This window comes from Ambystoma mexicanum, chromosome 2q (genome assembly GCF_040938575.1).
Source record: "Ambystoma mexicanum isolate Mex_15411 chromosome 2q, UKY_AmexF1_1, whole genome shotgun sequence".
Taxonomy (NCBI): domain Eukaryota; kingdom Metazoa; phylum Chordata; class Amphibia; order Caudata; family Ambystomatidae; genus Ambystoma; species Ambystoma mexicanum.
Window position 1 is genome coordinate 702,241,134 of NC_090924.1, and position 26,490 is coordinate 702,267,623.

At 45.5% G+C, this 26,490-nt stretch overlaps 1 protein-coding gene across 7 annotated transcripts in view; it reads right to left on the minus strand.

The window, feature by feature from the left end:
* Positions 1-26,490, minus strand: part of KMT2C (lysine methyltransferase 2C) — a 2,745,351-nt gene that overhangs the window by 619,370 nt on the left and 2,099,491 nt on the right. For all 7 annotated transcript variants that reach the window (XM_069647923.1, XM_069647922.1, XM_069647921.1 and 4 more), the window contains one exon: positions 850-991. In XM_069647923.1, the coding sequence (XP_069504024.1) occupies positions 850-991 (142 nt within the window). The remainder of the gene's footprint in view (positions 1-849; positions 992-26,490) is intronic.

Below are 26,490 nucleotides of genomic sequence, written 5' to 3' on the forward strand. Positions count from 1 at the left end.
GCAGAAATGCAGAATATTTTTATAAGCTTTACCACACATACTATACAAAACACTATAAAAGACGCACCAGTCTGTTTACAAATAGGTCAAGCCACAACTCAATTTGAGCTTTAGAAAATTGCCAATTATACAATTATTTTTATAAAACGCTATATGCCACAACAGGCTTTAGGGCATGAGGGTAAACTGGCTGTGAACAAGAGTTGGCTGGGAGTTTAGATGGCGGGAATGGCGTTGTTTGCGCCAAAAAGTCTGGTCTTCAGTCTCTTACTTAAACTGAGTTGGCTGCTTTATGTCAAAGCCTCCAAATATCAAAACTCTACAAGTGTATGGTAAGTTTATAAGCTATCCCTACTTAAATGGCATTCTGCAAGCATTACATTACATTCTTTTTGACTATTTAAGTGTTTGTAATTTAGGATAAATGATTCAACAACAATGACAGGTTTATTACTCATGTGTTATACTTTGAGCGGTTTCTCTCACGGTTTGCAGAAATTACTGCGGAAGAGTGGAGGAAAGTTGTCTATGCGGGGCAGGATACTTCATTGCGGCAATCAGTTTTAAAAAAACGTTTTTGAAAGATTAAAGGGGTAAGAGGAAACGCATCCATTTTAAATCAGTGTATATAATGGGGACATGTGTAATGCAAATTGTTTTAAGATATGTAATAAATGTATGTGAACTGTTTTAAGATGTGCAATGATGATTATTTATATGGGATAGTATGCAAAAGGTTTATAATAAACTAAATGCATTAACACACAATAGTCATGCTATAAGTTTCCAACACATGTTATGCTGAAAGCGTACACTCCAAACATTCAGAAGTAAGAACAATCATCTTACCATCACGTCCACTCAACATTCTAGCCTTGCCAGCAAGTTCATCTGCAGTCGCAAATCCATTTACCATCTTTTGGCAAGACACCGGAGGTGGAGTTGGAGGGAGAGAAGCAGGTGGCGTTGGTGGATTACTTAGGTTGTTTTGCTATACAAATGTAATAATTTTAAATTAGAGTTTTATTATTTTAATAAAACAAACCAAAAAAGTACAATCAATGTAAACACATTGTAAACGTCTGCCAAATAGATGGCATTTACTCAGTACACAGATGGGGTATGCAGGGAAAGAACATATATGGGATACATTACTCACCGTAATAGCATTTCTGATGCTTGTATCTGCTTAGATTCACATGCTGTGCATAGGCCGAAATCTAGTGGAAGCTGTGGAATATTATAGTTGTTTTCGAAATTCGAAAAGGGACGTCGACAGGGCGTGCCAGTAATACTATCCCTAGTGTGACGTAAACTGTACTCATGGTCCTCCACACGTCAAGGTCCCTCAGATTGTTATTTTTCTGACATGAGGGAGCATGAAGTGTAGCGCGAGTACAGATTTATTCAAGCAGATTTGTCTCAGACAAGCTCATAAGCATTCATGCGCCTTCTCTCCGAGGGGAGGGCGCATGTGAATCTAAGTAGATACAAGCATCAGAAATACGATTACGACGAGTAATGCATCCCTTCTCAGGCTTGTGGAATCTGCTTAGATAACACGCTGTGCAAAGATTAGCGAGTAGTGTTAGGAGAAGGTGGTGGGATGTGAGAAGGACCATGGCCGAACAGATGTCTTAGAACCGCTTGTCCCACTTGTGTGTCTTGGAATGTGTGTCAATGCAGTAGTGCTGAGTGAAAGTGTGTACTGAGATCCATGTAGCTGCTTTGCAAATGCTGTCTAAGTGGACATTTGCAATGAAAGCCTGCGTAGCTCCTGTGCTCCTTGTGGAGTGAGCTCTTGGCGTGAAAGGAAGTGTCTTGTCTGACATGAATAGCACAGTTGTATGCACCAGACTATCCATATGGAGATGGCATTCTTGGAAATGCGATCCCCTTCTCTGCCCGGTGCTACAGAGACAAACAGTTGGCCTGTTTTTCTTAGCGGTCTGGTCTTGTTTACATAGTAGAGGACCGCCCTCCTTACATCAAGTGTGTGGGGTTTAAACTCAGCTGAGCTCTTTGTGTTCTGGAAGAAGGCCGGGAGCTCCATGGACTGGTTTACATGAAATTTAGAGATGAACCTAGGATGCGCAAGTAAAACCAGTTTGTACTTCTGTATGACAATAAAAGGTTCCTGCGCTGACAGTGCTTGTAATTCACTAACTCTTCTTATGGAAGTAATAGCCACTAAGAAGGCAGTCTTGTAAGTTAGGTGTTTAAAACATGACTTATGCATCTGCTCAAATAGAGGTCCCATGAGCTTGGCGAGTACAACATTGAGATCACATCCTGGTGGCGGGTTTGAGATTGGAGGGTGGAGTCTCTTTACTTCCTCCATGAACACCTTGATAACCGGTACCTCCCACCATGAAATCTTGTTGTGAGAGGGGATGTAGGCTGACAAGGCAGCCAGGTGAACCTTTAAGGAGTTGAATACTAACCCTGAGTCTAGCAAGTGGAGCATTTAGTTTAGAATGTTGGATGGTGTACATTCTATGGGGTTCATTTGTTTAGACTGGCACAAAATTACAAATCTCCTCCACGAAGTAACAGTGTCTAGTGTTAGGCCTTAGGATATCCATACACCTTTGTGATAGGTTAAAATGTCCGTACTCTTTGACTTCAAGAGCCATGCTGCCAAGTTCAAAGAGTGAGGTTGAGAGTGCACTGTTAGTCCCATGTTGAGTGAGCAGTCTGTTCCTGCATAGGAGTTTGATGGGATCACACATCACCAGTTTGTGCAGATGTGGATACCAAGGTTGTCTTGGCCACATAGGAGCAACTAGGATGAGCGTCATCTGTTCCTTGTGGATCTTGTTCACCACCCTGTTCCTGAGAGGTGTTGGGAGGTAAGGGGGGGAAAGCGTAAGCAAATTTCCCTGACCAGTTAATCCGTAGGGTGTTCCCCTTGGAGTCTGGTTGGGGAAATCTGGACGCGAAGTCTGGGCATTTTTCACTTGTAGCGAATAAGTTTATTGTGGGGAAACCCCATTGAGAGACGGGGTCCTCTACGACTTCTGAGTCTAGTTGCCACTCATGTTCCTCTGGTAGGGGATCTCTGCTCAGAGAGTTGATTTCCCCTAGAACATGCAGAGATGATAGGAATATTTTCAGTTTGAGTGCTCATTTCCAAATTTGTTACGCTAGTTTGGACAGATTTGGAGAACGTGTGCTCCCTTGTTTGTTGATGTAAAACATTGCCGTAGTGCTGTCTGTGGTGACTTGCACTGCCTGGTTCGTCAGGTGTATCTCGAAGGTTTGAAGGGCTTTGAACACCGCTAGTAGTTCCCGCAGATTGATATGGTTCTGCACCGTAGAAAAAGTCCACAGACCTTGGGCTGTGTGATGAAGGGAATGAGCCCCCCCCGCCCCCAACCCGGCGAGCGAGGCATCTGTTGTGACAATCGCCTGTACTTCCGGATCGTGGAAGGGTTTTCCCTTCAACAGTTTTTCTCTTGTCCACCAGCAAAGGTTTTGTACTACTGTTGGCGAAACAACCACTAGATCTTCCCACTGACCGCTTGCCTGAGACCATTGTTTCGCCAACCACTCCTGCATGGGTCGCATGCGCAAGGGCGTGTGTGGTACCAGGTAAATTCAAGACGCCATCATGCTTAGCAAACGCATAGCTTTGCGTACGCTTAACTGGCAGCCGGCTTGATAATGTGGAATTTCCAGTAGCATGTTTTGGACTCTTTCCTCTGATGGAAAGACCAACCCCTCTTTTGTGTCTATTACAGCTCTTAGGAACTGTTTTGTTGTGCTTGGCGCAAGGCTTGATTTTTTCTCTGTTCTTGAGCAGCCCAATTGAAAGAGAAGGTTGATTGTTCTTTGAATGTTTTGCCTGCAAACCTGGGGACTCTCCCCCATAATCAGGCAGTTGTCCAGATAAGGGTACAGTTGCACTGCCACCACCGTCAGTACCTTTGTGAATACCCTTGGTGCAGATGCTATTCTGAAGTGCCTTGAATTGGTAGTGGTGGTTTGCTATCTTGAACCGCAAGAATCTTATGTGCGCTGGGAACATTGAAATATGAAAATAAGCATCTTTCATATCCAATGTTGCCATGTAATCCCCCGCTTTAGCAGAGCGATTACTTCTTGTAGCGTAGTCATGCAGAATTTTTGTCGCTTGACATACTCATTTGCAGGGTGTAAGTCTAATACTGGGCGCATTGTTAGATCATTCTTTGGCACAAGGAATTAGGTTGAATAAATACCCCCCCCGTTTACCTGGTTGGCCGGGACGACTTCTATGGCATCCTTTTGGAGCAATGTGTCGATTTCCTCGAGGAAGATGCATTGGTCTTCTTTGGAGTGAATTTTCTGGCACGGTGGATGGTTCCAGGGTCGGTTGAGGAGCTCCACACAATAACCGCGCGCCACAGTGGACAGCACCCATTTGTCTGAGGAGATTCCCTCCCATGCCTGCGTGAAGTTTGAAATGGGCCCTCTTACTGGAGAGGCATGGGAGGGCACCTGGAGCTAGTAGTCACTGTTTTGGAGGTGTGTTAGCACCTCTATTGGAGGAGCCCCGGCGGCGAGATCTGCACGGACCCCACTGGTATCTTTGAGAGGCTTGGCCTCGACTGTTACCTCATGATGTTCCTTGATTTTGACTGTAACTTGACCCTCGTTGGGAATTCTGTCCACGTGAGCAACGAAAATTACCATTACCCCTTTGGCCAGTGGGTTTATTGGTTAATTGGACCAAAGATTTCAGTGCATCATATTCTTCTTTAGCCGTCTTTAAGGCGTCTGCGACTGCCTTTCCAAAGAGTACATTAGACTATCGGCATACTGAGAAGTGTGGCTTGCGTCTCCTGCTTGAAGCCGGATTGGCGTAACCAAGCGTGAAGCTTAATAATGGTTCCTTCAGCGAGTATCATTGCCTGCAGCATCAAAATTAAGTTTTCAACATGCAGCTTGAAACCGCCCTGCCTTCGGCTGACCAGAGCTAAATGTGACTTGAGGGGTTCAGGGGCCGATGACAAGGCCGAAACCTCATCCTATTTATGGCAGTCATAACTTGCTAAAAGAGTGCCGTTATTAGCTATTCTGCCTTGAAAAGCAGCCGAAGATGTCACTTTCCTCCCCATTGTATACAGTTTCTTGCTCTCCTTGTCTGGAGGAGTTTCAGGGAGGCCAGGGGGTGTCCCTGCTCTTTTTCTCGTAACACCTAGAGAGTCAGGCTTAAGCTGTCCTCTTATATATAGAGAGTCGGATGGGGCAGGTTTGAAGAGTTTCTCAACGCAGGGGTTTAACAGTCTGTGTCTGATTAGATGTGTCCAGCGAGGGTTGTATCTTTTGCTGAACAGACCGCAAGAGGGAAATGAATTGAGAGACCGCCTTCTTGTCTCCCAAGATATCATCCACAAAATCTTTGTCTTGTTGCGTCTCCTGAGTTGCTATTTGGAAATGTTCAGCCGCCTTGACGAGCATGTCATTAAGTAGCCAGAGAGAATTCTCTCTGATACACACAATAGGCACCACGAGCACGGGCCTCTTTACAAGGTTCCACCAACTGGCTGCTAGTGCACCGATTACAGAGATGGAGGGCGCAGCAACCCATGGTCCCTGGTGCTCTTAACGCAACTGCCATTAAGTAGCAACTGGTTATCTATGGGTGAGTCTGTTACTGGGGGGTCCTGATTAACAGGAGAGTCCATGTTATACGTGTTTGCCTTATGGATCAATCTCGTCATCATCATCCCCATAATAAGGATTTGCGGCCTCTTGTGAGGCATAGAGATCGTCGGTATCAGTGTCCTGGTCATACAGATCAATGACTGGTGTGGGTCTAGAAACAGTGGTCGAAACAGGGAACTGAGAACCAGAGGCCGCTTTTGTTGGAGCGATGGACCGAAGACTTGCATAAAAATTTGCCATGAGGGTCATTCTTCTCATGACCCTGTTTATAGCCTCACAAGACCACTGGGTAGAGCTAGGAATTGACCTAGGGTCTGAAGGGTGTAAAGAAACTCCTTGATCTTGAGGAGTGAGATGTGTTTCAGGAGGCAACTGTGTCTTCTTCTTTAGGGCTGAAGACAGTGAATCCTGTTCATGCGTGTCTTAGTCCTTGTGAGGGGACCTATCGATCTGTGACTTATCTTTATGTGGGGTTTTAGAGGTCTTTTTCTCAGACTCCCTAATTTTTACTAGGCCTTCTGGGACGTATTTCTTTACCAAATGGGCTAGTCCCGCCTGGATAGGGTTTTTTACTGATTTCGGCGTAGAATGAACTTCGGTAGTTGAAAGATTCAACGCCTGGTCTACACACGTGCTGCGTTCGGGGGTGGATTTATTCACAACGTCTGTTCTGTCTTTCGACAGTCGGGATCTGTCACGTGGCGACCTGGATCTCGAGTGTCCAGAGGACAGAGATTCAACGGACCTTTCCCTAGATGTCGTGCGTTGGGCCTTCTTCGATGGGTGTGTCGAGTCGCGGCCGTGGGTTGTGTGTTTAGTGGAGGGGGTAGTGGTAGCGCCCTTGCCGCTGGGTGTCGTCCCCGTAACACAGCCGCCAGACTGTCTGACGGGGTCAGGGGCTTGGGAGACCGGGGTATCACTGTTGCCCTCACTGTCGGATGCCGCAGCGTTGCTCTCGTCGCTGAAAGTCCCTTCCACATCCATAGTGGCCTCGACCTGCATGGCATGGAAGGCCCAGCCTTTAGTTAAGCAGTCCTTTAGTTTCCTGGGTTTGAAGAACCTACAAGCCCGACAGGTCCCTTCGACATGGTCCTGAGGGAGACCAAGGTTGCACACAAGATGCTCGTCAATCCAGGGAATCTTTTGTTGCCCTTACTTAGGGCAACATTTAAAAGGGGTCTTATCTATAACGGAATGACATGGCAGCTAGGCGAGTGTAGTGTACGAAAAGGGGCAAATACATTCTTGAATGTCCTCCACACCCGAAGCGGCCCACCAAGGCCGAACGAATCCGCAAGGGGGAAGTCTTCGACTGTCGTTTGTTTGTTCACAGCTGTCAGATGATCTCAATAGCCGGTGATATTGAATATAAAGGATAGTAAGAAAAACTATCATTAATTTGCAAAAGTCAATGGCGATAAGCCGAAAGTGAGAACTCCGCGAACTAGCGTCCGTCTACGATGGTGGAAAAAAACAATCTGAGGGACCACGACGCGTGAAGGACCATGGGTACAGTGGACATCACACCAGGGATAGTATTACTGGCACGCCCTGTTGACGTCCCTTTTTCGAATTTCAAAAACAGCTGTAACTCTGCAGCTCCCACTAGATGTCGGCCTATGCATATGTCTGTAAAAAAACATCATGGGATATGTGCACTATGAAAATTCTGGCACATGCTTAAATGTTTGTTTCCTGTGAATAAATATTTCCTATTTGCTTGATAACCAGCCTATATTCTGAATTTAGCATGTGTAGCTTTTGGGAATGGTTTCATTCATTTACATTGTAATGCCAAAAGTCTTTTGGTCTGCCAGAAGACTGAAGATTTTCTTTTTTTTAATGAAATAAACCATTGAACAAGGTGGAGAGTCTCACAGAATTATGGGCACTTAGATGCATCACAGGGCTGTCAAAGAATGGTTTTCCAGATAAGAGTCCTTTCACACCTAACCTATTCATCAATCACCTCGTGATTTTCCACATAGCTGAAGTTGGATCCCAACTTTTGGCAACATAGAAATAATTCAACCATCTTGTTTCTTTGGAGGAAGACGGCCAATTCAATATGTATGTATGTATGTATGTATGTATGTATGTATGTATGTATGTATGTATGAGGCAGAACAGTAACATAACAGTAACATGGAAAAGTGTATAAGTTAGGCCTCCCAATTCACACTATCAGTTTGCGAAAGCGCATTCTAAGTACAAATGACATACCTGTTAAACAAATGGATTTATCTCTAAGTTTGACTAAAGAATATAGAAAGCATTTATAATTTACAAAGACAGTTACAGTGTTACATTTAAAAAGACGGTGTAAGTTACTTACCTGTAACTAAAGTTCCTCAGCATAGGGAGCTTCGGGAGGACTGTCATTGGTTGGTGGGCTGTATGACCCAGAGGACAGTAATTGGTTTAGAGGAGAAGAACAAGTTACTTCTTACCTTGTAATGTTCTTTCGATGGGATGTTCCTCCGACGTATTCCTCATCTTTCATAGATCATCTCCCAGCTTGCTGGCCTCGGAATTTTTTTTTCAGTAGAGGGCGCTGCGCGTCGACGTCCCTCGAGCCGATGTCCCTCGACGGCCTCTGTATCGGCGCCGACGTGACCACGCGTATAAATAGACTCGCGCAGCGTCCGTTGCTCAGTTCCGTTTTGACGTTAACAGTTGTTTTACATGAATTGGTTATTGACCTTGAAGGAGCGTAAGCTGCAACCACAAGGGAAGTATTACTGCGGGGATGGATGGGAGCGGTGATGAGGAATACGTCGGAGGAACATCCCATCGAAAGAACGTTACAAGGTAAGAAGTAACTTGTTCTTCGAAGGGATTGTTTCCTCCGACGTATTCCTTATCTTTGATAGACTCCCATAGCAGTGGTGTGCAATTGGAGGTGGGAGTAAAACGCCATGTTTCCTTTTAGGAATGAACCGAATGTAATACGGCTTTGCCAAACCTAGTCTCTTGACTAGAGGAGGAATCAGGTTCTAAAATCTTGTGAAGGTATGAGCGGACGACCATGTGGAAGCCGCACATATGTCTCGAACCAGAACCCCTCTTTGGAGGGCCGAGGAGGCTGCGATACCCCTGGTTGAATGAGCCCCAAGATTTTGAGGAGGCTCTTTCCCTGCCAGTTTGTAACATTCCAAGATGGCCAAAATAATCCATCTGGAAATGGTTTGTTTTGTTCTCGGTAGTCCCAACTTGTGCCCTGAGTAACCCACAAACAGTTGTCTGCTTCCCTAATCCTAGCAAGTCTGCTGATGTAAAAGCTTAAAGCCCGCCTTGGGTCCAGCCTATGTAGCCTTTCTTCCTCTTTCCCCGGATGGGGAGGCGGATAGAATGAAGATAAAGTAATTTTCTGAGTGATGTGGAATTCAGAAACCACCTTTGGGAGGAAATTAAGCTTCACCTGTAGGACAAGATTGTCTTTATGAAAAATTGTATGAGGGGGGTTTACAAGATGGAGCTTGTAATTCGCTCACCCTTCTAGCAGATGTTAAAGCCACTAATAAGACAGTTTTAAGGGTGAGAAATCTTAGCGAACAAGAGTGGAGTGGTTCGAAAGGAGTACCCATCAGGAAATTTAAGACTAAATTTAAGTCCCATAAAGGAACCTGGAAAGGTCTTGGAGGGTAGACATTAGTTAATCCCTTTAGAAATTGTATTACTAAGGGTAATTTGAAATCTGAAGGCTCCTCCACAGTGCGCTTTAAGATCGATAGCGCTGCGAGATAGCCCTTGATAGTGCCAACTTGAAGGCCTGAATTTGCCAAGTAGAGTAGAAAGGATAACACCGTTGGTATACCACATGAAAAGGGGTCGATATTCTCTTCTCTACACCAGCTGCAAATTATGTTTCAACGGCAGCGGTATAAAGACTTTGTTGCTGGCCTCCTGGCCGAAAGCAACACTTCCATGACGTCATCAGGGAGGTCCCAATCCTTGTATCTCAACCTTTCAGAAGCCGGGCGTGAAGGTTGAGGGTTCCGATGTCTGGATGGAGAACCTGACCTCCCTTCTGTGAGAGAAGATTCTCCTTGAATGGAAGACGAATTGGAGGGCAGATGGACATGTCCAGAAGGTCCGGGTACCACGTTCTCCTGGCCCAGTCTGGGGCAATTAGGATCATGGTCCTCCGGAATCTTCTCAACCTCCTGATCATTTGAGGAATGACAGGGACTGGATGGAGAACCTGACCTCCCTTCTGTAAGAGAAGATTCTCCTTGAATGGAAGACGAATTGGAGGGCAGATGGACATGTCCAGAAGGTCCGGGTACCACGTTCTCCTGGCCCAGTCTGGGGCAATTAGGATCATGGTCCTCCGGAATCTTCTCAACCTCCTGATCATTTGAGGAATGACAGGGACTGGTGGAAACGCGTACAGGAGTGGAAACTCCCAGTCCACTACGAACGCGTCCCCTAGAGCTCCTCTCAGGGGAAATTCCCTTGTACAAAACAGATTGCACTTTCCGTTGGTACAAACAGATCCACTTGAGGGGTTCCCCAAAGGGCGAAGATCTCCTGAAGGACTTCCTGAGCTAGTTCCCACTCGTGGGAGACTGCCCTGCCTGCTCAGAGCGTCCGCCGTCAAGTTCTTCTCTCCGGCTAGGTGAACTGCTGATAGAGAGATTCCTTCTTGAATTGCCCAAAACCAGAGCTGCATTGCCTCTCTGCACAGTGGCAGTGATCCTACGCCTCCTCTTTTGCTGAGGTAGTGCATGACCACTGTGTTGTCCGTCATTATCAGGACATTTTCCCCTGTACAGATGGCAGAAAAGCTTTCAGCGCTAGTCCGATTGCTCTCAGCTCTAACAGATTGATATGTAGTCTGGACTCCGATGGTGACCAACGACCGCTGATGGTCAAGTCGTTTGCATGGGCTCCCCACCCTGTAAGTGAGGCATCTGTGACTACTGTTATCTCCGGCCATGGTTGCCAAAACAGTTCCCCCTTCAAGAGGTTTTCCTGGCAGGCCCACCACTGAAAGTCTCGAGCCACCTTGTCCGGAACCTGAAGGAGGTCTGTCATTCTCCCTGAGAACTGCGACCACTGAGTTCTCAGAGCCCACTGAAGAGATCTCATTCTCAGGCGAGCCTCTGGCACAAGGAAGATGCAGGATGTCATGAGGCCTAGCAACCTCAAAAAGTCGAAGGCTGGGAGACGTTGGGCATTTTGAAACTTGATGACCATCTGCAGAATATCTTGAGCCCTCACCTCTGGTGGCGAGGCTTTTCCCAGGGAAGTGTCCAGGACCGCTCCGATGAACTGGAGTCTCTGTGATGGTATCATCTGTGACTTCTTTAAATTGAGGGCGAAGCCCAGTTTGTGAAGGAAGTGGCAGACATAATCTAGCTGGATCTGTGCTTGTTCCGAAGATACAGCTCTGATCAGCCAATCGTCCAGGTAGGGGGTAGACGTGGATCCCTTCCCTCCTTAGACTTGCACCCACTACCGACATTAGTTTGGTGAAGACTCTCGGGGCAGAGGTCAGCCCAAATGGCAGAACTCGAAATTGATAATGAGAGCCGCCAATTGAGATGGACTGGCACATGGAAATCAGCATCCTGGAGGGTCCAGAGATACCAGCCAGTCCTGGAGCTGGAGGGCCTGAAGGATCTGAGAGAGAGTTACCATCTTGAACTTGTCTTTCCTGAGGAACTTGTTCAATTCTCGTAAGTCCAAGATAGGTCTCAGTCCTCTGTCTTTCTTCGGTATGAGAAGGTAGGAGGGAGTACCAGCCCTTGTTCCTCTCCGCTACAGGTACTGGTTCTATGGCACCTTTCTCTAGCAGGTCTACAATTTCCTGCAAGAGGAGCGGATCTGGAACTTTCAGAGAGCTGTTCCCCGGTGGATGACTCTGAGGGATGCGTACAAAGGACAGGCAGTAACCTTGGGCAACTGTCTCCAATGCCCAAGCATCTGACGTGATAGCCTGCCATTCCGTCAGATGTTGAGTTAACCTGCCCCCTACTGGTGTCTTGTGAGGAGAGTCCTCAGAGCGGTTTGGAGGCGGCTGATGCAGATGCCGAGGGTAAAGAGGCACCTGCTGCTGCTGCGGCTTTTGTATTTTTACCCCGTCCACCTCAGGTGAATTTTTTCTGACCCCTTTGAATCGGCTGTCCTCTGCCTTTTCCGAATGCGGAATAAAAGCGAAAGGACTTATCTCTCCAAGAGGTTCCTGAGGGGCGATATGTTGTTTGACAGATTGCAGCTCCTAGGGATTTTGCTGCTGCCTTTGATGTTTGTAGTTTTTCTAAACTGTCATCCGCCTTCTTACCAAACAAAGAAGAGCCGTCAAATGGCATATTCAAGAGTCTGCTTTGCACATCTGGAACAAAACCAGACTTTCGCAACCAAGCAAATCTCCTGGTTGTTGTACTTGCCGCCATGGCCCTGCTGATGCCGTCAGCAGAATCAATGCCAGTCTGAAGGGATTCACACATTGCGTCCTTACCATCCTTAATGATGTTGAGAAACGCTTCCCTTTCTTCTCCCTCCGGGAGGCAGTCAGCCGCTGATGAAGCACACTCCCAAAGTGTGTGGCTGAACCTTGCGAGCGTACAAGTAGCATTGATGGATTTCAACGCCATGCTACATGCAGAAAAGACTTTTTTGGCCATAGAGTCATATCTCTCATCATCCCTGTCCTGTGGAACAGTAGGGTACGCCGATTCACTACCTGCTGAAGTAGCTGCCTGAACAACCAGACTCTCCGGAGTTGGGTGTTTGGATAAATATTCAGGGTCAGCAGACGACACCCGATATTTAGCTGATAATTTTTTGTTAACCGCTGGGATTACCTCAGGTGTTTCCCAGTTTGCCAATATTCTCCTTTGTAATGCCGCATGAAATGGCACCACAGGATCCTCCTGTGGACCTTTGACCAAGATGTCTGTGAGGTCATCTTGCTGAAAAGCAGGTGAGGGTGTGCACCATCCCATAAACTCCATTGTCCTTGCCATCAAGGTTCTATAAGTGGTTTCAGCATGTTCCACTGGGTTTGATGTGGCAAACTCCACTTCTGGAGAAGTGTCCAACCCACTTGCTTCCTGTAGGGATTCATGGAGGTCTTTCAACCTACCTTCCTCAGAGGTAAATTCCTCTGGTGCAGGAGTTGCAGATCCCTGCAACTCAAAAGGTCTTTCCTGATCCGAATCCTCCCCTTCATAAATAGAAGATAAGACTCTGGAGCAATCAGGTCTTGAAAATGGTATAAATCCCATTTCCAGAGCAGAAGGAGCCAAATTCGTCATGATTGGCTGAGAAAACGTCGACGACGCGGACGTTAAAGGCTTCGAAGCCATCAAAGCCTTCGAAAAAGGCGTCGAGAAAGGTGGTAGAGGCCTCGAACTCGAGAGTATCGGGATTCTACTCGAGGTTGTCGACGACATTCTCGTGCTCGAGGCTCTGGGCAGGGCCACTGGCTGTGAGGTGGCCGTGGGTTTATCCTTTCTCGGCGTCGACTCGACAGACCTGTGCGTCGAAGAACCCTTCGATAACGGCGTCGACGACGCAACTTTGCCTTTACTCAAGGGTTTGTGACGCTCTCGAGTGGCTTCTTTCGCAGGGTACTGCGACTCGCGGCTTTTTGATTTTTGGGGTCTTTCATCCAGGGTATCACCCTCAGCAGTCTTCGAGGGGGTCGAGGCCGCTTTCTCGAAGACGTTTAGCATCTTTTTCTTGAATTCCTCCTACTCAGCCTGAGAGCTATGTTTTGTGGGGCAGGAGACCCTTTTTGGGGAAACGGAAGAAGACGTAGACAAGGAAGGGGTCTTCGACGTCTCTTTTTTGACTGCTTAGATCTCGAAGAGTGATGAGAACTGCTTCGAGACCTAGAACGAGAATTTCTTTTGTGATGGGGAGGAGACTAATGTCTCGACTCCGCCGAGGAAACTTTCGAAGAAGTTTTAACTGCCTTACCTCTCTCGAGCTTCCCCTTACGCTCCTTCAAGGCTTTCGCCGTCATGGACATGCAGTCCCCGCACTCCGAACAATGGTGCTCGATTCCCAGGCACCACAAACGGATCCTGCGAGGATCCGTCAACGTCATTTTCTTTCCACAGTCTCGACATCTTTTGAAGCCGGACTGTGGAGTCGTCGGTTCGGGTGAGGAAGCCATAGAGTACGAGTCGGTATTCACGAGGAATAATGGATATATTTGACTGAACAACTGAGCAACGATATTCCGAGGCCCCACGAAGCGCGGAAAAACGGAACTGAGCAACGGACGCTGCGCGAGTCTATTTATACGCGTGGTGACGTCGGCGCTGATACGGAGGCCGTCGAGGGACATCGGCTCGAGGGACGTCGACGCGCAGCTCCCTCTACTGAAAAAAAAATTCCGAGGCCAGCAAGCTAGGAGATGATCTATCAAAGATGAGGAATACGTCGGAGGACACAATCCCATCGAAATACAGTTTTAAAGTGAAAGTTAAACTGTTTTTTTCTTTTACCGAGGATTCCCAGCCTGATGACAGGGAATATTCATGAACATGTGACTCCATGCCAGACCCCATGCTGGAGAACATGAAGTTATTCTCATAAACACCTTCACTTCAGACGGCATAGTAGTCACAGTGAAATGGAGAATGTGCTTGGTTACACAAAAGTAATAAGATCGATTTGTTTCTGGAAATACTACCCAATATTCACTTTTTGCGTTTTTGGGGAACTCAGGCAAAATTTAAGGGCATAGTAGCAGATTTCATGGGGCCAGCCAAGCCCCAAAGTAGTACCTTAAATTGACCTAGCAATAATAATCTGAAAGGAAAACCAGCAGGATATATTCAGGTGGACAGAGCGCAAGTTAAGCCCTTACCTATAATATGGGCACACTAAGCATTTCATAAGTTCCAATCATGGCAGGGCAAATCCAGCCCTTAATTCTTCAAATGTTGAAAAATTGAGTCCCATTCAATTGGGTAAGAATACCTATTACAGCGCTTAGCGGTTGAAGTGCCAGATAAAAAACAATACTATAGCTTCTCACTAACAGGCAGTTTAAGATTGAAATGGTAGGGTAGGCATATAAGTTTGGAATATCACACTTATTCTGCTAGAATTCATGAGCCATGATTATGTATGCAGAAGACGTGGAAGTAGAAACGCGCGCCATAGTTTAATTTTCCGCATTAGTTACATCTGAAACTGCACTTTGGCATGCTAGGAATACAGTAGAGGACTTTAACACATGTTAATCATTCTGTGAAAATGAAATGGGTCTTCATCTCTAAATGGCAGAAATTCAAAGGAAAGATTATTGAAAAGGAAACCATACAAAATGGAATTAATTGCCAGGATGGTCACACGTGTTGACAAAGGTTTATTAGGGAGAATTTTGCAATCAATATAGGTATTATCTGGTCTTAACCGCACTCTTTTGCCATGCATTGTAAAGAAGGTGTACATTTCCACAGATCGCTTGAATAAATGGAAAATACGTAAAAGATTGTCAATGTTAAACTTTAAATGGGATTTCAGCTGATAGAAAATTGAAAGAATTCGGAGCATTAAAGCACTTCAAGACCTTGAGAGTAAACACTATGTGCACACTTGCACATAAGCATTGTAGGAAATTCTCTGCCCTAGTGCGTTGCCCCTCTGTGTTATGTTCCTTAGCATGCTAGATTGTTTGCACACAATATGAAATGTTTAGCTAACCACTAACACATTCTTCAAAACCCGAACCTACTATTCACAGAGCAACTATGTAACTCACGCACAGCAATTTCAAATCTCACCTGACGAATTACCTCAAACAAAATCCTACACCTCTACCCCTAACTTGCATACCACCACCCTGGTCAACGCACCCCTAGCACCATGGGCACACAAGGCTCTCATCTGGACACAAACAAATGCTTCTATGCCAGGAAGTGGATTGCAGGGATTGGGGTGGAGAGGGATGACATGCAGCCCTCCAAATCTTTTGACCTAAAGCTCACACCAGTCCTAGCAAGCATAGCTAATGGTGGGGAAGTACTGGCGCTGACTGCCACATGTCCACCACTGTTTTATGCCCTTGACACAGACCCCCCAGATCTGTACACAGTACTGGTACTTCAGAACAGCACTATGGACAGAGCAGTAATGAGCTATATGACAATGCATTACTTACCGTAAAAGCATTTCTGATGGTTGTATCTGCTTAGATTCACATGCTGTGCATAGGTCCGACATCCAGTGGTCACTGCGGAGTATTGCATTTTGTTTTTCGTAGTCGAAAGGGGACGTCGACAAGGCGTGTCTGTAACACTATCCCTATAGTGACGTGCGTTGTACCCACAATACCTCACGCGTCGAGGTCCCTCAGATTGTTTCTCTCCCTCTCCTTCCCCCCACCCCCTTTCTTTCTGATACAGCAGAGCGACTGGAAACCATGTCAATGCAGTAGAGTGCTGTATAAATTCCATTAACATAACAGGAAATAATGAAAACTGACCATCTGTGGGCTCGTATTAGGTTGAAGCATTCTTTAATCCAACTCAGGAGCTGGAAAAATAAAGATCTCAATGACATTTCCCATAACGGTAGGGAGCAATTGCAACCCCAACTGATATGTCATCTATCCAACAGCTTAGATTTACATGTACGTTGGGCTAACAAATAGTGGTCCATTGGCCCACTCTTTGGCGCAGCTTCAACTCTCTTTACATAGGGTTCTTCAATCATGCAATTTATATGTTGACCTGATGATATTTCACAATCATTTAATGTTTATGTGTCTACATGACTGTTTTTCTGTTTGACTTATTTTCACGCATTTTATGTTTATATTTATTTTTTATTTATTTTTCTCTTTTTTTACGTGTACATTCTGGTTCTCAGTATTTAAAACTGATTCCATGTATTAATTTATGTACAAGGTAACAGTTGCATATATGCAAAATATATTCGGATTAAATACAAATATTGTTGTTTTTGAAAAAATTGCAATAGTAAGGACTGATTATTTACTCATTATTATTTTGTCTCAGCCACTTAATGGTTCAGATAATTGATATGTCTATGTACATTTTTTTATGTGACCCAATTTAAATACCGGTCCATAGTCTGTCCTGTTCCTTTTTTGAAGGTTGTGGATGGGAAAAATTGTCCACCTTCAACCTTTACTACTGTTTTTTTGGCTTGATTTTGAAACATTGTTGCTGCAAGTTGCAGCTATATGTTGGGAACTTCCCTTTGGTACTTGTCATCTATCCAAACCATGACTACAAAAAAGAAGCCATTCAGGATACAGTTCCTACACTTTTGTCACATCCAGTATGACCAAATCCTCTTTCTTGGATGCTCAGAAATCGCAAAGTCACATTTGTCTTCTCTCTTGCGGGGTTAATGACTGATGTAGTGCCAGAGGGGCATTCTGGAAAAGTAGTGGTGTGTTTGCAGAGCAGGGTTAAACAGCGCTGGTAGCCCGCTTTGGGTACACCTCTGAAAGCCTTCACACTGTTTCTCCTCAGTTCAGGGAGCAATTATTATCCTGCAATCCTACTCTGCTTGTGTGTAGTCATATTGTTTCTCCCCGATCTGCACCAGAGTTTAGTTTGTGCTGCATGCCCTGGGAGGTTCTGCTGAACGAAGGTGGGCGGGAGTGAGAACAAACCATGGCTGCTATGCATGATGCACTACAGTTGAGTCATACCACTGTGCTAATCACCATTTTTGTGTCGGGCACAAACTCTGGATTGCGGCCTGTGGCCTAGGTGGACGACAGCTCAAGATAACGATCACTCAGATAACCAATCTCACAGTGGATTCAACACATTCCTCCCTTTTCTGTAAGAATTCTCTGTAAGAGAAGCCCCCCCCTCACTCCTCAGAATTTTCCCACAGTACAACCCAATCCACAATCACAGCGTATGACACCTGAAAGTTCGACACTGATGGCCTGAGAACTGGAAAGAGACTAGGAAACAGCTGGTTCTGAGTTTTAAAAAAATCATGGGAAGCTCAGTCGATGTGACGGTTTGTAGAGCCATGCAGCTGTCATTGAGCCAGTGCATCTGAGACCAGCCACAAAGGAGCCATAGCTTTCATTCCCACCAGAGCCAACCAGAACAAGAAAGAGAGCACAAGAATAGCAATGAGGACAAAAGCAGGAGCGTGGTGCCGGAGCAGAAGCATAGAGCAAGTAGGGAGATCTACAGCTCCTAAGAGGAAGCACCAGGCTGCCTCCTCCAGGCAATCATGAATATGGACGAGACGGCTCACCAAGCAATATGGGCCACTTTGAGCAGTTATGAAACGTGTTTCTCACATGCAATATGGGCATCATCCACAGTCCCACCCAGCGGGAAGATACCAATGATGACTCCACCTCAGGGTGGAGTGACATGGAGGGGTCCATGTTGGAGTGACCAGCTCATCTATGAATGGGGCGTATATCCGGACCCAGTGAATGGGCATAAAAGGAGCAGAAGGGTAGACTGAGTTGGACACTCCAACATGACCCCAAAACACAGACTTGGGCTATGGCTTCCCTCCAGAGAAACTTGACCATCCATGTTCCTCAGACTGGATGAAGGACAGAGAGTAGTGCAGTACACTTCCGCAAATGCTTGAGACAGTCAATGGTCAGAAGAGGTTTTAAGGCTGAGTGCCCAATGCTGCCAATTGGGGAGAACGCAGCATGAGCTCCAAGCTGGAGCCAGGGAGGTAGATCTGTGGATGTGTCCCTTTGGGGAGGGGCAGAGGTAATGACCAAGATTCCAACAAGCTGGATACATTATGGAACGCCTGTCAGGACAAGCAACTAACTGGCACCTTAGAGACTATAGACCTGGCCAATTATGCTAAGGAATCTGGGATGACAGTAGACCCAATTATCTTAACAGCGTGGGCCCAGAGTGCGATCTGCATGTTGAATGTTGCTTAAAGCCAAACGCACCTTCTTTGCTGAGAGAATGTGGTGTTTTCTCACCAGGCAACACCGCAAACTATTAGACTTGGCAACCTGGGAGGCCAGCAATAAGGCATTGGGTATTTTCTTAGGGGACCTCTTGATCAAAGCAACAAGCAGGTATATGGGCACCTTTGCAGCAATAGACAAGTCTAGACTTACATCAAGGAAATCGTCTTGCCTAGAAAGGACAATGGAACCAGAAACACTACGTCCGGCTACCACCCGCCCCATAAGCAGAGGTTTCAAAGAAACAAACCTATCTTCCCATTGTTGGCAAGAGCAGAAGCAACCCATCCCCTTCTTAAGGTTGAGACTGCAGGGGAGAAAGACAGTTAAGGAACAGCTGGTCGACTCCCCAGGTGAGCACAGTGTGCTGCAGTGCATCACTGAGGTTGGGGGGTAGTGGCAGGGTGCTCAGTGAAGAGTAGCCCTTTTTTGGGCTGAGTGGAAGAAAATCATGAAAGGATACATGGGTTCGACAGACAGTGGTTTGACTGGAATTATTTGGTAACCTTTTGCAAGTTCATCACACTTTGCTTCCCTCCTTTTCTAGAGAGGAGTCTGCGCTCATACCTAGAAATGGCATAGCTGTTGCGGAAAAGGTCAATTATGGCACGCCTTTCCTAGGTGTGCAGTTCATGGTGTAACATTTTTAGCTGAGCAGAAGCAGCAAATAAGGCAGCTGATAAACCTCAAGCAATTCCACAACTCTGTTGTATGCAGGAATTTCAAGGACGACACTCATCCACTAAAGGACCACTTACTGGAGAGAGATTTTTTAGCGCAGTTGGCCCTCAAAGTTGCTTATTTGTTGCTACCCACATTTTCTCCCCATAGACACTGCCTTCGGTGCCAATGACAGGCTGGATTCAGAGCTCTTGCGTCTCCCCGTTGCTTTCGTCTGCTCCCTGGGGTTTTACAAAGCTCAAAGCAGGTGACTGGCACTCAAAGAGAAGAGTCTGAAGTATAATTGATCTGGATGATTTTCATGGTTCAAAACAGGGAGATTCTCTCATCTGATGTCTGCGACACAGGAGATCTGCTCCAGGTGCTGGGATTCATTATCAACCAGGAGAGGTCTGTACTCGAACCTGCTCAGGGCCTGGAATTCCTAAACTTTAAAATAGAAATACAGAAAGCAGCACTCAGTCTCCAAAGAAAGAACGGTCACATGATCAGAAACTTGATCAGAGACCTCTTCGTAAAAGAAACTAGTCTCACTGAGGTAGCTAGCCTGGCTCAACAGCCACCTAGCCTCTTCCATGAAGCCACTCTTCAGAGGGCTCACCAGTAACACAGACATCCAGAGGTTTAGGAACATACGCAAGGTTTGCCATACAATCGCCTAGTACCTCTGAGTAAAGAGGCGCAGAGTGATGCAATGGTGGTAAGATAACATGCAGGCTTGTAACGGGAGCATGACTTTGTGCTACCCAAACCTAGTGGATGTGTCGGATGTCAGCGGTAGAGGATAGGAAGCCAAATGTGTAACTGAAGACACATGTCAAAGGACGTGCTGGGTCTGCACATCAACTGATTAGAATTCCTGGCAGGTTCCCTGTGCAGCCAAATTCATGACAGCTAGCAAAGCTAGTTGCTGTGTGCTTCTGAGGATGGGCAATGTTTCCACTGTGAGTTACATGTCTCACACAGGAAGAACAAGGTGCAGATTATTAGCAGAACTGGTGAACATTATATTGGCATGTTTTCTTTTGCCGTATCATGTGAGTCCAAACAAAGAGCTTACCTGGCCACAAATCGTGATTTCTGGTACTTTACAGCAAATGGAAGCATTAAAGGGCAGAGTTTATGAAACTGATGGTGCTTTTGGGCTCATGCAGTATATATTTGTCTAGTGTCATAGCTGGACATATGTATCAGCTTGAGACCAGATTGGTTAGCAACATCAACAGACGATAGAGACACTTCTGCAGACGTGGGGACCTGAGACAGTATGCCTTTCCCCCTTTCATCATGATCCTTAGGACCCTGACTCATGCGAGAATGCAAGGGACATGGATGGTGTTGATAACTTCTGTTAGGGAGATTATTCCAGAGCCATCTGGGAGATGAATGTAAAACTATCCAATCTAAAGGGAAGACGAGGTTTCCAACCAAAAGAAAGATAACACTCTCTAAAGTGGTAAACATGGGAGGGGATGATAGGCTGGTAGTAAAGTACAGTTATTTACAATAGTTGGAATACACGACACAAGAATACTGAAACATACAATATTATGAAATCACACATAGAAGATACAATTAGGCAAATAAGTACTTTATTGTGTTGTGTAAAATCAACCACAGACTCTCCAGGTGGATTGGTGAACGTCTATAATAGGAGTCACAGAACAGCAGCAACCCAAAAACAAAAAGACTCGGCGCAGCAACCCCCACTCCCTCCAGGCACAGAGCTTTTATACTGGAGAGCACACATGCATTTCTTAGGAAAGGGAAGTTCAAACATAGCATGAGATAGTCAACAAAAAACAAAGAGGGAATATCGGGGCGCACAAGTTTAGATATGTAAACACACGGTCCCAGCCCCTTCCCGGTCATAGAAAGAATTTGTCAAAACGACGGGGTAGGGAGAAAGGCAACCTATACTGTGGGAAGAAGGAAAACCCATGTAAAAATGAATAGCAACACTTTATTTCATAAATATTAAAACCCCCTACAAGTGGCTCAAGTACATACAATTCAACAAAATAAACTTTTAAATGCAGAGACTAAACACACTGAATAAAAATACAATGTGGACAATAGAAAAGATGTGCAGAAAATACAAACAAGTGGCTTGTGTATGACTTGTGTTCACGAAATAGGGATACACTTTACTATATAAAGCCTACATAATGTTAGTGAAACCCATAATTAATGATCTCAAAGAGTTATTATGGCTCTATGTAACACCATTTTACACAATGCCTTTCAAATCAGTGTTGGCCAACACCCAACATGTTTGTTTGTAATCCCTTGTGTGGCAAGCAATGTAATTGGCCGAGTACTCTTGTACCTAAACAATGGGTCCAACTGTCAAACTTCTGTGGTCCAAAGTCTCTATTTAAGCAGTGATTTATACTCCACATGCCTTATTTCTGTCTTGGCAGGAGTATTGCGCCAGCAGGAGACGATTCTGGTCATGTTTCCAGTTATGGTATAGGAACTTATCTTTACTCCAAGATGGCTGCCTTGTAGCGACCACGGGAACATCTATGTACTTAGTAATGGGGAGGTGATCCTAGCACACACAGAGGAGAAGCAGCATTAAGTTCAGCACGAAAAAATCCTTTGCAAATATAATTTGCTTCACAGTAAGTTTTTTGTTCCTGCTCTCAAGGGCTACAAACCACAATGTGGGCTGACTTTAGCCCCTGATGACATTACGCACAGTAGAATGTTTTGAGTCCTGTTATTGTTTGGCTGCTGGGCAACCAACAATGGCGAAGCGCTCGACACTTAGTCACTGAGAGACTGTACCATTAGTCGTTCACGGTCTGCAAGGCTGAGTGACTTAACTTTCATTGTGGCTGCATTCTGACAGTGCTTCTTTTCTTGTCTTTCGGTTTTGCTTCATAGTCCAGACGAGACCCAACTCATGTGATAAGAACACATGCGGGTGCTAATTTTCTGGGACCACAAGCTTAATACCACCTTGGAGCACTGACTGTCTCCATGCTAGGTAAGAGGAACGTTTGCTAATGAGGGACGCTTCTTATGCAAAGCGCAATGTTAATTCCCAGCATGTTAACTAGTGCCTTTTGGGTTTTTGTTTCAGCCCCTCCTGATTCACATCTAGAATTGGCCTTTTTTGGACTTGGGTGTATTTCCCATAGTAGTCCTCTACAAACTGAGAAAAGGTTAGTTACAGTCCTCACCTACTACTTTGTTAACTCTTTCCACTCCTTGTACTGTATTGAACTGTGTTTGAGGTTCTGAGTAAGAACATGTGTGGGTGGCTGTTAGTAAACACCCTTTTGTGTTTCCACAGATTACTCACGGTTATGGCATAAGAACTGAGGACCTTCCTGTGATATTCCCGCTACCCCACTATCCACCGGAAGTATAGTTTGGGATTTTCCTTGACCCTCAGTCCTGGAGGAGGTATTTATGTACTATTTTCCGACATTGATAATGGTACTAATGGCTATTTTTGTTTCTTCCCTTTGGCAGCCTATAGTGTGGTGGAAGTAAAAGTGTCTGCACAAGACATTAACTCTGAAGTCGAATAGAGTGATTCAAGGGGATCTTAATTCTAGATTTCCTGCAATATAAGTGACCCAATCACAATGCTCCTGATGAATGTTTGCGACACAAGGCATTATAAACATGTTGAGTGTTGGCCGATGCTGATTTGCAAAGGCATTGTGTAATATTCTGTTACATGGGGTCATAATAACTCTGAGATTGTAAATTATTGACTTCACTAACATTTTGTAGGCTTTATAGTAAAGCCTGTCCCTACTGTGAGAATACACAAGTCACTTTTTTGCATTTTTTGCACATCTGTTTGATTGTCCACATTGTATTTTTATTGTGTGTGTTTAGGCTCTGCATTTATATATGCATTTTCTTGAATTGTATGTACTTTAGCCATTTTTTGGGGGTTTTAATATTAATGAAATAAAATGTTGCTATTCATGTACATACGTTTTCCTTTTTGTCACAGTATAGGTTGCCTTTCTCCCTACCCGTTGTTTTGACGAATGAGATTGTCAAGCAACCATGTTTCAAGTGAATGTTCACAGCCACAGCATAAAAGTCTTAGGCAGAGGGTATGTACTCACGCTTGGGAAGGCACAATTTAGATGTCAGCGGAAGACATTTTATGTTACATTGCTATTCCTGCTGTGCAAGCTACTTCTACAATTAACACACAGTTTGGGGAATGTGAATTAGAACATGGGGCCTGCACAGCAATGGCAATAAGGCACTGTTAATCGTGGCAGTTACGATAAGACTCAGTTATCATTATAAAGAAAGTAAAATATTTGAGGAGTTCATTAAAATAATGAAGTACTCAGTTTCACAGGGTGAAATAACATAGTAAGGCAGAGCTTATATAGAAAACTAAGAAAGGGCGATAGAGAACCCCAGCCCACTCCCATGCTAAATGTACGCCCAAGACATGGTGATGGGCACAATATATTCACAGTAATGTTCAGGACTCAAAATGCCACAAATGAATAATCACAGCAAATCCCCTCACCTCTAGATCAAAGAAGAAATAATGATAGAAATGTAAACCATACATGACATGTAGCAACTAGATGGAGGAAAATGGATTAACATTTAACTAACAATGTCCAGAGGGCCACCCAAAGTTAGGAATAAAATGGTCTTACAATACCATACTCATAAGTTCACATTACACTTGTAGAAATCCAGTGATACAAAGCAGTTATACACAGTAAAACAAATGTCCATGGCAGGAACATAATGCAGAGATTTAGAAATGTACCATAAATTAGTGGTATAGGCTAATATTTCACACTCTCATAGCAAATTCCAGAGGCCCAAGGGAGACCCAGGAAAACCAAGCGTTCAGGTAAGCATTGCAGGTGGTGAAAGTTCTCCATAGAAATACATGGGGCAAAGCCAATGGACAAAGTCGTGGCTAGCGTATACATTCAGTTAAGTGTGAGTTTTCTCCACAGGTGTGGAAGAGTCCAACAACCCCAGGGGTTGCAGAGGTGATTCACTCAAAGAGTTCCAGTCCCAGGTTGGAGACCCAGGAGCCGCTGAAAGAAAGGAAGCAAATAGGGATTCATGGCCAATGTAACTATAAAGCAAACAATTATCAAGGAAGGGCACCTGGTTGATGCCTTGCTCTGCCCAGGTGGGTTCTATCGTATGTAGAACAGGCTTGAACAAGGTCATGAGTACCTGACTTCTGAGGGGAGAAGAGTGAACACACTCCTAAGTGGGTTCCACAGTTACATAGTGGCCCCCAAGTACTGTGAATAGTTTGACAAATGTTTGACAGGACAATTCTGTACACTGCAATAGGATTTTAATCAAGTTAATACACTTGACTTGGTGCTAACATAAGATACATCAACATTTATACATTTACATGGTGTAGTACCCAGTTTGTAGGAGACATATTGAATATTTGTAGTATCTATCTATTGCTGCTACGTCCACTAAGGTGTCCTTGGGAAGGAGATTAGTGGACTTAGTAAGGTAGTAGCATATTCAGTAGCAAAAAATGTGTCAAAACAATGTAGGGTTGAACAACAACACACACAAACAAACCAGTCAACACGACAGTGTTTCGGCCAGAAGGTGAGCTGAATTGAGCTCTGGTGGTATGGCCTTCATCAGGACGGGGTTTTCCAAAGATAGAGGGGTCTTATGAGGTCTGTTGGGGTAAACAGACAAGAGTATTTTTAAGAGTGAGTCATTTCAAAATGATCTAGCAGTAGGTAAGTGTCAAAGTACACAAAAGGGATGCAGTGCTTACCGAATCTAGGGAGCACAGTGGCACGAGGAGTCTCAGTGTCAACGTACACTGGAGGGATTTGAGGGTCCAAAGTGTGGCCAATCCTATGGGTGGCCTGTCGTCGAGAAGAACTTCATAGGACAGGCTAGCGGGCAGATTACGCTGATTAGGTCCGCAGTATTGGATGTCTGCGGAAGGATAAAAACAGGAGGCTCAGACCCATGGTCTCCGGGTATTAAGAGTACCTATGTGCACGGGAAGGTGCCAGGCCGCAGTACAGAGTGGCGGGTGAGGGACAGCAGGGAATGCGCCATGTTAGTGATAATTCTGAGTGGGCATAGCGGCCAGGGTGTGATGTTTAGTCCACGTGCCTATGCGAGGATCAAAAAGAATTAGAAACGTTTTGGGTCGCACTGAGATGGATGTGCTCCTAGGTGCCTATGCAGTACTCACCGAAGTACTGTGTGAGCTGGCTAGCATTGTGATCTGTATACCCACAAGGGTCAGCTGGCCGGAGCGCGTTGGGGCTAGCTAGTGCTCTGATTAAATGGGTCGACTGCTGTGCGTGTCGCGGTGGAGAGGCTTCCTGGATCCGTGCGAGAGGCCGTGTGATCAGGTGCTGGTTGCAAAGTACATGTAGTGCGTGCTGTACTATTAGCGTGAGCTTACCTTTTTAGTAGAGCGAAAAGGAACGCTGCAGTGAGTCGTCTGGCGGCGGTCGCAATACCCAGGATGGCGCTACTGTGCCGGCATGGCAGCTCCAAGTGAAGTTTATAAGAGCTATCGCTCTGGTAGAATGGCCAACCGCTGACAGCGAGCGCTAAAGCTGGAGAGCCATCTGGAAATGTAAGCCTTGGACAGGGCCCTCCCACGGTTCACAGGACCAAAGTTCACAAAAAGCTGAGAAGTTTTCCGGAAACTCTTTGTGCAGGCCACATAAAACTTCAGTGCTCTAGCCACATCCAGCGACTGCAAAGTCCTTTCAGTCAGCGACGAAGGCGTCGGAAAAAACACAGGTAACACCAATGGCTCGTTGAGGTGAAATTCCGACGGCATCTAGGGCATGAATGAGGGGTGCTTCCGCAGCATCACCCTTGTCTCGTGAAATGTCAAGTAAAGCCGCTTGCATGAAAGGGCCTGGATCTCACCTACTCTCCTTATAGAGGCGATGGCAACGAGGAAAGCGGTCTTCCATGACAAACTTGAGCGGAGCTGAATGAATAGGTTTGAATGGAGCCCCTATGAGCCTAGTAAGAACTGCATTGAATCCCCACGCCGGTGCTGTAGCCTTCACCAGCTGGAACGAGCGGAACAGTCCCTTGATGAACTCTTTCACTAGACGGTGCAACCACAGTGAAGACCGTCCCAGCGATTTGGTGTAGTAGGAGATAGCCGCCAGATGAACTTTGATGGAGGGGTCAGCTCCCATTTAGCCAATGACAGTAAATACAGAAGTACTTGAGGGGCCTTGACCCTCAGA